General features: G+C 35.1%; 2 protein-coding genes across 2 annotated transcripts in view; one reads left to right on the top strand and one right to left on the bottom strand.

The window, feature by feature from the left end:
• The window catches only part of RHOQ (ras homolog family member Q), a 41,394-nt gene extending 38,203 nt beyond the window's left edge, over positions 1-3,191 (top strand). Inside the window, exons 3-5 of the mRNA XM_036748272.1 lie at positions 513-677; positions 1,491-1,586; positions 2,257-3,191. Of these exons, the coding sequence (XP_036604167.1) occupies positions 513-677; positions 1,491-1,586; positions 2,257-2,412 (417 nt within the window). The 3' untranslated portion in view covers positions 2,413-3,191. The remainder of the gene's footprint in view (positions 1-512; positions 678-1,490; positions 1,587-2,256) is intronic.
• The window catches only part of PIGF (phosphatidylinositol glycan anchor biosynthesis class F), a 51,169-nt gene continuing 40,388 nt past the window's right edge, over positions 2,556-13,336 (bottom strand). The window contains exon 6 of the mRNA XM_036748270.1: positions 2,556-2,907. Coding sequence (XP_036604165.1) covers positions 2,794-2,907 — 114 coding nt within the window. The 3' untranslated portion in view covers positions 2,556-2,793. The remainder of the gene's footprint in view (positions 2,908-13,336) is intronic.

The raw sequence follows: 13,336 nt of genomic DNA, 5'->3' as shown, positions 1-13,336 counted from the left end.
TAGCCTGATCCATCTACTACTGTCTCACCTTTTTACCTCAATACACAATATGCTTAATATGTGGAAAGAATCTTGAGCTAGGGAATTCAAAGTTCTGAACTTAAACATAAAGTAATGGCTTTTAGTATTCTATTTATTATTTATTTAGTATTCTATTTATTATTCTCAGGGTTGTTCATTGGTAATGATATGATACTTCTCTCCACACCCCTACCCTAATGAAGTAAAAATATTTTAATCAAAGGGCAGCTAGGTGGTATAGTGGATGGAGTGCTGGGCCTGGGGTGCAGAAGACCTGAGTTTGAGTCCAGCCTCAGACTAGCTGTGTGACCCTGGGCAAGGGGTCACAAGTAGGATGTGACTAAAAATGACTAAACAACATCTTTACTCAAATAACATGAAAAATGGAATTAAGGTATTTTAAGTAGGTATTTGTACATGTTCAATTTGTCTGCTGTTCTTGAATATTTTACTTTAAAATGCAACAGAGAAGTTTTTTCCTCTTTCCTCAGGAAGACTATGATCGCCTGAGACCTTTATCTTATCCTATGACTGACGTCTTCCTTATATGTTTTTCTGTCGTAAACCCAGCCTCCTTTCAAAACGTGAAGGAGGAATGGGTACCAGAGTTAAAGGAATATGCACCGAATGTACCCTTCCTATTAATTGGAACTCAGGTACGTCTGATAACTGGTCTCTTCCCTTTCTACTCTGTTCTAGTTCTCCTTTTGCCTGAGTAATCATCTGACAGAGGTTTGATTGCGCTGCTTGCTCAGAAGCCAGTGATACCCACTGCCTGGATTACAAAAAATCTAGCCTCATTTCATACTGCCCAGAGCCAAACTAGATGAGTCAGTATCCTCGATACACTACTGTCCCACCTTTTTACCTCAACCTGATGAATTCCTGTCTAATTCAAGTCCCAAACATGACCTTTGATTTCTCCACCAGAAACAATTCTCTTTATGCTCCTCCAGAACTTTGGGGCCTTTATTTTTTGGCGGGGGGGGGGGGGACGACCTTTCTTTTCGCATTTATTGCATTCTCCCTTCAAACATATTACTATATGTATATATTATGTATAGTCATATATAACTAAAAATAATTTTATATCCCCTACTAAATTGTAAGCTTAACGACAAGAGCATATCCCCTCAGTGCCTAATACATAAGAAAACACGTCTGAACTCAATTTCTATCCAAGAAAAAAACACTCCCAGTAGCCGCTGTAGTTGGTTGGGGGTATTATTTGGGTCACTCAGATGGCCTCGAGGTTTAGCAAGTAATCCCAATTGTTTCACCTTTGGATCAGAATTAAGTTGTATAGTCAGTTTGGAGAAAATAATGTTGGAAGGAATAACTATGAGAGTTTGAAGAAAAAAAAACCTTTTTTTTATCCATTTTCTTTAGGAATGTGGGAAATAAGTGGGAATTATTTTCTTTAATCTTGAAAAGGCTTGTAATTTTGGTGTGTTACTGATCTTTCTTAGATTGATCTTCGAGATGACCCCAAAACTTTAGCAAGACTGAATGATATGAAAGAAAAACCTGTATGTGTGGAACAAGGACAAAAACTAGCAAAAGAGGTAAATGGATCATTCTTAGCTATCCTTTTTCAGGTAAACCTACTCTTATTAAGATGTATAAGGTAAAAATAATGTTAGAGATGAACCTATGAGTACCTGCCTATACTTTCTTCTAAAAAGTAATCTTTTAAGAACTCAGAAATATGGGCAGACAAGTCAGAAAAAATTAAGATGCTTAAAGATTTTTTTGGTCACTATTTAGACAAATAACCATTTAAAGGTGAAACTTAATTGGTATATGCATCTGCTTAGGAGCAGCTGTGCTGTGAGATTTCAGTAACTTTTCAAAAATTATCAGTCTTGCAGCTCAGTTTAACTTTAATTCATGATTTTTCTCAACTTCTTGTAGACTTAATCATGATAGCCATAATTGAAGAAATGAGTGGCACCTATAAGACTTTTCTATTAGAATTCTTAGTAGCCTCTAGATTAGACCTAAGAGAAAACTGAGTATTTTGGTTCTGGCTCTGTACTAATGTGAAATTTATACTGTTCCTTGTAATAGTCAATTAAATGTAAATAGATATCTTTCAAATATCACAAACAAATCTTTATCAGAAGACAGGAATGAAATATTTTAGTGGGCATTTTTTTTTCAAGCAAAAGACCCATAATAATTTGCTTTAGAAAACTTAAAGATGCATAATTATTGACGTTTTCTGTCCCACAGATAGGAGCATGCTGCTATGTGGAGTGCTCAGCTTTAACGCAGAAGGGCTTGAAGACGGTTTTTGATGAAGCTATCATAGCCATTTTAACTCCAAAGAAACACACAGTGAAAAAAAGAATAGGCTCAAGATGCATAAACTGTTGTTTGATCACGTGAGACAGGGATGCACTGGCCAGGAATGCCATGTATTTCTCTCCCACTATAGGAAATGGTACAGATAAACCTCTGCCTTCAGAAATCTGCGAAGTTCATTAAGAATAGCCATCCACAGGCCAGGGAGCAGCCAACAGCATCTGAAGTCACAATCTATTACAAATACTTTATTTCAGCTAGAAGGTACAATCTCTCAGGGGTTTCATAGTTAAAAAAGCTACAACCACACCATGTTGCAACTGCATAAAAAATGCTGTAAATGGAATTGCTCGGCTCTGTAGTAATACTTCAGGAGGTTTGAGTCTTCTGCTTTGACCGCATAAATTTCTGCACAGTCTTTATGGAATCTGCACAAAGAAACAAAACACCTTCTTTTTGCTCCACTTATCTGCTCTTGTATGTGAGCTGCTTCCTGTTCCTGTAAATCCATACAGGGGAAATGAGAAGACCAGCCACATACCCAAAGGTGGCTCCCAGCGTACAGGAGATGGGCCACACCTAAGGAGAGAGGGTGGGAGACAAGAGGGAAAATGTTTTATCTTGTACTTGAGCACAAGTTCTGTGTAATCTAAACATTTCTATTTTAAAGCTTAACATGCTTTCCTAATGAATGCCAAAACTGTAATAAGATTATACCTGCATTTATCACGAACACTAAATGCTGTACAGTTTTTAGTTAATGTGCAATTAAGATGTATCTGGACTCCTGCCAACTGTAGATTTAGTTTGATGCTCCCAAAACTTGCATGAGAAACATGCTAACACTTAAGTTTTGGGTCAGACTTATATTTGCTGTATATCTTGGGCTCAGTTTCAGATCTTCAAAGCAGTTCCTTTTTATAAAAAAAAAAAATTTCTTGCCCTGTTGCTGTGGATGTGTACATTGGAGGAATAAGAAGGAATATATGGTCACCCAACAGAAAAATCTTTGAACTATATAAAATAGGGGAAGAAACCTAAGAATCAAAACATGTTACATGAAATTTATCACACAGCAGATTCTGTCAAAAGAAGCCCTTTTGGGAATCCTTCCCCACCAAAGGAGCTAAGATTGACTGTCCTATAGGTTTCATTTCAGAATTGGTAATAGGGTAATAAATACACAGAGCTAAAATGGACTTAGTGATCACCTAGACCAGGGATTCTTAACCTTGTTTGTTTCATGGCCCCTTCTCTGAATGTTTTTAGATGCATAAACCACAAAAATTACGAAGGAAACCAATTATTGAAATAGTTATCAAAATATTTTTAAAAATAAGTTAATGGCCATGAGGTTAAGAACCCCTAACAGGTTCTAGACCAAACCCCTCCCTCATTTTTATGGATGGGAACACTTGGGGTTCAAAGAGGTGAAGGGACTTGCCCAAGATTACAAAGGCAGTAAGTGGTAGAACCAGAATTTGAAACCAGATCTTGACTTCCAGCTTCTGGACCCTTAACATTAGTCTTTTAATCAGTTTCTTGAGCCTTACAATGACAGGAGTAAGGAGTGTTGATTTTATTTGCCTATTGGATCACAGAATTTCAGAGTTGGAAGGGACTTAAGAGGCCACTAGTCCAAACCATATGTGAAAAAGGATCCTCTCCACAATATACCCTACAAGGAGCCCTCTGGCTTTGTTCGAAGAGCTCAGATAAGAGGGCGAAAGCAGCTATGTTCCAAAATATCCTGTTACCCCCTTTTAGTTTTTCTTTACATCAAGCCTAAATTTTCTTCTCTCCAACTTCTGCCCCAACGTGTAGTACCCAGAACTGAAGATTCTGTTCCACATATGGTTTAATTTGCTTTCAGACAAACTTCTGCTATAAGCACTTTCCCACTCTGGACTTATAAAAATGATTTTTTGAATCCAAGTGAGTCTTTACATTTATCCCTATTAAATTTTTCATCCTCTTGGATTTGACCCAATATTCTACATCATCAAGAGCTTCTGAATCCTATCGTCCAGTGTATCAGCTATCCCTCACAACTCCGAGTCATCTGCATATTTAAAAAGCACACCATCCATGCCTCTATCCATGATAAAAATATCAAACAGCACAAGACCAAGCACAGATCCCCAGGGCACTCCAATAGAGTCATCCTAAGCTGAGGCCAAATCATTAAAAATGACTCTTTGAACCCCCAATCATTCAACTCATTCCAAATCCACCTAAACGTACTATCAGCTAGCTGACATTTTTTTTTTCCATTTCCTCCCACAAGAATAGTGTGAAAGATTTCATCAAATACTTTAGTAAAGTAGATCTCATTTGCTCTGATCTACCACTGTAGCAATCATGTCCAAAAATGAAGTGCAGCAAGTCTGGCATGTCCTATTCATATGGATCTTTCATCGCCATGCTTCTTTTTCTATAAGTTCACTGCTTTTTGGGATTTTCCCAGGAACTGACATCTGCTCAAAATTGTCAGAGACCATTTTATCATAATTTTTAAAAATGAGGACACATGCCCTTCTCCAATCCTGTAGTCTCTCTCCCATTTTCTTGGTATAGGTTGTACAATCTTGAGGAAAAGGGTTGGTTGGATTTTTTTTTGTTGTTTTATTTTACATGTATTCCTCTGTGAGTATGTATTTTAGTATACTGAAACTTCTAGTCCTTGAAGTGCATACCATGGTACTACTTCATCACAGTCCTTTTGGTAAAGAAACCTCTCTGCTAGAGGTCCATGACAGACTGGCCTAGTACTGAATAACAACACTTATGTAATCATTCAAATAAGGCTCAGTTATACAAAGGGTAGTCAGTAATTAAGGCAAATTTTCACTTTTATCAAGTATTTATTAAATATATATACCACTACATACCCTCATTACTATGTCTAAATATATAGTATGTACTCAAATCACCTTCTCGACTGCACCTCTTATATAATCAGGCAAGTTTAATCTAAGACTACCCCACCACCATTTTTTTTACTTGACTATAAAATGTTAACTATCTTTTCATATTTCAGAGTCAGGATAACTCATCTGATTCAAATAGCTAAGAATATTGTAGAACATCTAGTTTTTATAGCCCAAATCATGATTTCTGTTATATTCAGTTTGATTTCTATTAGGTTCTACACATAAGCTGATTAGTTACCACAAGTAAATTGAATATTTCTGGGTAGTGGGACACTAGATTGTTCCCACTTGAAAAATGTTTCAGTACTTAAATGTGCTGTCAGTCATTAAACTAATAAAACAATGGCTCACTGTATGTTAAGTCTATAGGAAATGGTTTTTTAAAAAAAATTCAAAGCCTTCTGCAGAATAATAATAAATATTTACATCATGCTTCTCAGTTCATAAAGTGTTTTCCTTACAACAAGCCTGTGAAGCAAAGTGTATTATTCCCATTTTACAGATGATGGAAACAATGCTCAGATGGGTTAAGTGACTCCTAAAATAAGATCCTACCTCTCAACATTCACACAAGTAGGAAGTATAAGAGTGGGAGGCTTGAACCTAGGTGTTCCAAGTCCAAGTCCAGTGTTCTTCTCACTATCCCACTTTACAGGATTATTTTACCCAGTAAAAAGGTTACTTTTTATATCATCTAAGTTGTTCTTCATATTGATTGGAGAAATGATGACTTTGAAGTCAGAAGCCCCAAGAGTGGATCTTGGCTATTTTCACATATTAACCTAGGTGACCTTGGGCAAATCTCAGCCTCTCTGGACACTAATTTCCTCACCTGTAAAGTGAAGGAGACTGAAGCTCTAAAGTCTTACGAACCTATCATCTAGAACAAGAAGAGCGGCCATTTACTATTTTCAATTAGGTTTGATGGACTGTTGCTTTTAGATCATAACCATGGACAGATTTTTTTATAGTGTGAATTGAATCTTCAGAAATCTAGCTGAGCTTACTTAGAATATCCAAGCTGATTAGCTGATACACTTCAAAGCTTAGAACTTCTATATGGACAGGTCTCAGATTTAGAACAACAAATCCCTGTGGTGGTCACATTATTTGAGTTTGCACTGCATAGTTCCACTGGGCCAAAACAATTGCCATGTTTTACATACACAGTGCAAATTCAAATGCATGCAACCACTCCTGGCTGGGGAGGCAGGAGACCTGAGTTCTTACTGCAGTTCTGCCATTACCTTATGCAGGTCACCTCACCTCTCTAAGGCTTATTTTCCTCACCTGTAAAATGAGCTCCTTCCAACTCTAAAATCCTAAAGATTCTAATTCTGCCTTGGTTTCAATAAGCATTTTTAGACCATCAGGCTTTCATCTTCACATTCCAAAGACAAATTATTCATTCATTATTGGTCTTTAGAGCTTTAGCAAAGATAATTCATCTGTGATTCTGAGGTGCCTTAGGTTGTATTCTTTTGACCTTGATAAGTTTGGGGTGATTTGTCCCCTATTCAGAGCTTTTAAAATGAGCATTTTCTTATGGAAAGTCCTAGTTATGCTACTTTAACTCAACCAAAGATCTGAGTATGCTTTTTTGTTGTTGTTAATATTAGGGTCACTGGAAATGGCCTTTCAGTAAAATTCCAGGGCTTGAGGATTTTTTTTTAAAGACAATGAAGGCAGTTCCTTGGAAATAAAACCATATTATGGTAGTATGAGCTAACCTGGAAGACCAGTCTGAAATTACATTTCCAAAAGAATTAAGTTTGATTATATAAATGCAGGAAGTAAATCCAAATAACTTAAATTGTTCTTTCATTGCTTAATATAAGTCCTGTTTTAATGAATAATAAACTTATAATTAGTATTTTTTGCATAAAATGTGGTGAAGTCCTTAAGAAATATTTTTTCTCTCTGAAATTGTTTTATATTCTCAGCTTAGTGCATTACCTTTTACAGCAAAGTGAACCTCAGCCCAGAGTAGGTTAAGCTTTCAGAAAGTAGTGCCTGAATGAAGCTTTATCGTGTAGAGTATTTTAGTAACCTTTGTTTCAAAATAGTGCTTCTATATGCAGTACCATTATTAAATTTAAATATAAAATAACAGTTCTGTTTTTTCCTAAGTGATTTTTTTGGTCCCATATTAACTCCTAGATGACAAATAAAACGAATATGCAGAGTTTAGCATGTGTGTAAAGCATCAAACTTCTTATCCTATATAGTAGTAGCCTGTATTTAAAACTAAACAATAGCTTTTTTCTATTAAGGAGAACTTGTATTAGATTTCTTTCTTCCCTTTATTATTCCCTTTTCCTTTTATCTACCTAATATGGTCAAAAAGTCCAAACCATTTGTAGTCAAAATGTTCAGACCACTTGTAGTCTATTAAAATCCAAAAATATTTTCAAAGGCTTGGTGGATCTTCCTTTTAGCTGCCTAGTCAAATTTCAACTTGGGTAAACAAATCCATCTCTGTAAATCCCTATCTAATTTCAGGCCTATGTTGCCATGCTGACATTTGTCTAACATTCATTGTATTAGCTATAAATAGATGAAAGTTTTTCAAAATTGTGGTCAAATAACCAAAAAAAAAAAACCCCAAAGTACTATTTTTAAATGGCTTGTTTAGAACCATGAATTAGGACTCTGAAATACTGCTTTTCAAAATTACTTTACATAGATTTAGAAAAATACTGTTGCCTTCTTGCCACCAGCGATTAAACTACCCCCTAATGTAGAGGAAAAAAAATGCCTAGCTTTGGGTGCAAGTCCTAAAGCCATCCCAGATGAGGTTAAACATTACGACTGCTTAGTCTTATTTTGCCTTCCTGAGACAGGCCATATTACAACTAACAGGTTATTTTTTTCTATTACACTATGATTTTATTAAATTGAATAGTGTTTGAAATAAATGGGCCAGGACTACAGCATGGGAATGTCAAGCAAGACTTCATGCTAAGTCATTATTGTGGTAGAATTTAACCTAAAACAAGGAACAGTAAAAGGCAGTTGATTTGGAGCAAAGGGGATCAATGGCAAAAGCAACATTGCCATAAGGCCCAGCCTTCGTGAAAGGTTGCTATTACTGGCCACCTCTCACTTTCTATTAATGCTCTCCATTAAAAACAGAAATGCCAATATGATAAATACCATCTTTTCTTCAAAATGTTACTACTTAATCTCTTATTTCCATGGTTTTGATAGCAGTGATGACATTTTATGCAAAGGGTACCTTCCTTTATCAGTCTTAAAAAGAGTTTCGATCATGGCATACTCAACAACAAGCATTATTTGCCATTTATGCGCGAGGTGCGCGAGGTACAAAAGATACAAAGTGAAACTGCTGCCCTCAGCAAACTCACATTTGATCAGAAGAAACATACACAGAGACAGATGTATACAAGCTAGATACAAAATAAATATACAGTAATGGTGCATCAAGGAGACTGCCAGGTACTGCAAAAAAAAAAAAAGTTTGTTCTTTTGCTCGAGAGGCATGATGGTATAATGCAAAGAGAGATGGATTTGGAGCCAGAAGACACCAGTCGTATGCTTTTGGGCAAATCACCTACCAATAATACCGTACTGGAACCATGGTTAAGTGGAAAGAAGATTTGAAGTCAGGACCTTGATTCAAATCCTAGCTCTACTACTTCCTGTCAGTACAGGCACTGTTTCCTTACCTGTGAAGTAAAGGCATTGGAACAGATGATTTCCAAAGTCCTTTTCTACTCTAAAATTCCCTTCATAGAAAGAACAGTTTTGCTCTCCCTTGTTACAACTGACTCCCAGGTAGGATATAAGTAAACAATTAACAAGCATTTATTAAGCGATTACTACCTGTCAAGCACTGTGCTGGGCGCTAGGGATAACACAAATACAAAAAAAAAAATGAAACAGTCCTTACTTTCGAGGGATTTACAATCAGATATAACTCTATTGTGACAACCTGGACTGGCCAAGTAGTCTTTTGTTCTCTAACACAGAATATTGAAATAAAATACTGCATAAAGACATGTCCAAACTTTTGCTAAAACAATCTTTAAAAAAGTATGTATACATATATTTATGTACATGTTTAAATATGTATTTATATATGTTCATAGTTCCCATGAGCCCTTCCTTTAGTTGTATGACTTGCCTTTCGTATCATTTTTTTTTCCTGTTTCACTTGGTTGTGTTTTTTCTTTTTGGTGTCTTTCGTCTCATAGAAAGATCTTACAGATGTGTCTCATTGCTCTTATTACATTAGTAATAAATAAGAATGAAAAGGGAGTAAGTACTTGTACAGCACCTATGTGTCAGTCACTGTTCTAAACACTTTACAAATATCTGATCGGATCCTCACAACCCTTCGAGGTAGGTATTGTTATCTCCACTTTAAAGCTGAGGAAACAGGCAAACAGAGGTTAAGTGAACTGCCCAGAGTCACACAGGTGGTCAGTATCTGAGGCTAGACTCAAAGTCGGGTCTTCCTGATGTCAGGCATAACTGCTCCACCTTACTGCCTTTAAACAACAGAGGAGATAAGTTTCAGCAAGTCCATACCTAGAATAACTGATATTCTGGTTTAAAAGATCTTACTAGTTGTACCTCAAATATCCAGCTTTTATAGAGGTGTTTAATAAATGCTGAACTGAACAGAATTGATTAATTTGGTTAGGTAAAATCAAGGGAGACACAATTTCATCTTTAAAAGATTGGACTAAATTTATCGGCATAACACAGCTATGCATTATTTTAGAATAACTGATTTGGCTAAAAGGTACTTGGTCCAAGGAATTATTTTTTAAAATTACCAAATAAAAGGCACATCTCTTCAGTCAAGTGGAAAACAAAATAATACTACTGGCCAAAGTACCCTGATGAATTTTGGAAGAAATGTTAAAATCCAGTATTGGATTTTAGTATAAAACCCAGCAAAAATTTATAAATTAAAATTTTAGTATAAAATCCAGCAATTTTAAAAATTGCTATTCAAAGGCACCACTACAAAAAGAATAGTTAATGACACTGTGAAATTTTTAAAAACTTTGTGTATTCTAGGAAGTATATAACCTTTTCCCAATATCTTGTTATTTTAAAGTCCCATATTATTTTTTATTAAACTCAAAAGTTACTTGTGTTTTTTTTTTAAAAATAAACAATTCATCAAAACTCACAAGGACATCATTTGGTTCTCAAAGTCTCTAGTCTATGTCAGCATGCAATATTGATTTTTCTCTCATAAATAAAAACATTTTAGAATTTAGCTATGAGAGGAAAAGTAAAGGAGAAAAAACAGATTTCAAATCTTAACTACTGGAATCATAAAACATGTATTCCACAAGAGATATAAAATTTTGCAGGTACCTTTTTTTTTTTAACAAATCAAAATGCCAAAAAATTATTTTGAAAAATGTCAAAAATCACTTATGTATACGTTATAAAACCATACTGACTCTCTGATCTGACAGTTCTGAAGATTTGAGTTCTAAATCATTAAGAAGAAAGATTTCAAGTAAGAATTAAAATCATATCTATGAGCGCATAATCGGCAGTTAAAAGCCCAGAAAATGGAATCATTTCCAGTATATATAAAATAATGTTAATGTAACAAGTACTTAGATTTTGTACAGTCTTTTTGCCCAATCTTACCAACACTTGATGTTTGAACTAAAATATATTTTGTGCTTTAAGATTTTAAAAATCAATCTAGGAATACAAATAGTGTAGGTGGCAGTTACTGGGTATTAAGGGCTTTGTACTGAAAATTTTGCCACGTCCTCTAGGTCTCTTATTCATGCCTTAAAGATTTTTATAATTTGCAATTACCTATTTTAAAATGTTATCACTTTTTGCTTTTTGAATATATTTCACCACTAAGCTAATATGCCAGCTGATGAATAACCTCTGGGGGTGAGCTGGTCAGGGGAAAGACAGGTGAAACATGGCTAGCTATTTGGTATATTTCAGTATGTTCACAAATTTCTTAAGTCTCACATTCTATTTCCGGTATTCTTTTTAGAGATATGTATGTGGCATACTTGAAATGAAAGAATTATACTTAAAATGCAAATGTTATAATCCCCAGTCTACAAATACCTAGGTTTAGGTATCTACTTCTATGACAACGGAGATTGGAATTAGAATAAAGTGAATACGGAGCTGCCGGTGCAACATATTTTACAATAATGTTATGCCCATGACCTAAAAAACACCTGAAGGGTTGTCCCTTTGCCCTTTACATGCAACTACATTTAATAAATATTATTCTTTACATCATGTATCCTGGGAATAAAAAACAAAGAGAGAGAGCTCTCAGGAGCTTAGCAATGTTGCACTGAGAATTTAGACAATTAGCCATTAACAGACATGTAGGTGAAGCCAGACTTCCAACTCCTTGCTCTTATATAAGTGACAGAAACACAAATACTGTTTTTGAAATCAGCAATTAATAGATGTGAGTTAGCTTCATTAAAGATGAAAATATACACATTACGCTGTAACGGGGTTATAAACTAAGTTTAAATGGTTCAATTTAAAAACCTAAGGAAAATTAGAAGTTCTTGCAATTAGTACGTATTTTCCACACTCAAAAATAAGGAAAAATAACGATGTTGTTTCCCAATTGCTCTCATTAATGTTATGTGTTATAGGGGAAATGGTGTATAATATGTAAATTAAAGCACTGGGGACACTGAAAACCACTGCCTTCAGATGAGCAAGATGAACCCAAAGTTGGAACTAGTCATCTATTTAATTTATCCACAAGGTCTTAGGATTATAGCTTATCAAAGAGAAATTCTTGAAGTTTTAAAGTCTCACAATGTACTTTCTAATGTGTTTCACGATTTGGTATGTAGATTGTGTCAGTTACAAATACTTTGCATTTGCATTCCAAATGGCCCTCTTCTAAATTCTGATGAAGTCTCTGCTGGTCCTGAATGTAAATGTCTTTCCAGTGTTCACTGAAATGCCCCTTCAGCTGGCAGGTTTCTGAATATGGGAACATATGAAAAGATGAAAATATAGATCAAGCTTATCTTTTTTCTGGTGGTAGAGCTATATTCAATTTTACAAACATTTATTAAGCTAATGTATCTCAGGCACTCCACTAGGCTCTGAAGACAATGATCTAAGTATATGCTCACAGACAAAGTTTCTCTAGTATCATTCTAGAACTTTGTGTATACACAGAAATCATAAAATAAATATGTAATGAAAAGCTATAAATACGAGAGATGCTGATTGGGGGTAAGAAATAAAAGAGTCAGTCCTTAGTCATGGGGAAGAGAGTAAAATCAAATAAATCTTACAGGGATGCAGCCCAAGACCTTGCCATGCTAGTTAGGCATGGTTATATCAAAATAAAATTGTTTATCAACATGATTGTTATCTAGTCATGGCCACCATTAAAGTCCACACATCATTTAATGTCCTACTAAATGTATCCAATAAAGGGTGGAATTGGTTTGGGTACAAGATATATTTTAAAACAGAAAAACATCTATGTTGCAGGGTGTCCCAAAAGTCTTAGTGTGTGTACAGGAAAACATTTTACCTAAAAAACTTATCAAACCAAGTTCATAAAATTGATTCTAATCCCTGATACAGTTAATATAAATTCTTAGTCATGTGTCCAGATGTTATGACCCCGATTTTGATTTACATAAAAGTATTTTATACTACCTGGCGCTTAAATTTTGCTCTTTTTCTAAGTTTTGGGAAAAATCTATGCTTAACAAATATTAATTGCTATGTGAAGCTAGGCAAGTCATTTCTCTTGCATAGCCTCTAGCTACCTCTAATCTGTAAGTTACAGAGCAAGGGTAGGTATTCATTTTTGGTTGCTTCCTCACTGAGAGTTTACAAAACCAATGAAATTGTAGGTCCTATCCAGGAAAAAAAATGTAATTCCTACAAATGAAAATGACTAAAAATGGGGATAATATTTTATTTATTTTGCTAGCATTTATAAAGAACTTTAAGGCTCAGAAAGCACTTTACATGTTATCTCATTTGCACTTCACAATAATACCCCCATTTTACAAATGAAGAAATTGAGGCTGCGAGGTTAAGTGACTTGC

Source organism: Trichosurus vulpecula, chromosome 3 (genome assembly GCF_011100635.1).
Source record: "Trichosurus vulpecula isolate mTriVul1 chromosome 3, mTriVul1.pri, whole genome shotgun sequence".
Classification (NCBI taxonomy): Eukaryota; Metazoa; Chordata; class Mammalia; order Diprotodontia; family Phalangeridae; genus Trichosurus; species Trichosurus vulpecula.
The sequence above is the reverse complement of the archived record's forward strand: the minus strand, read 5'-3'. Positions and strand labels throughout refer to the sequence as shown.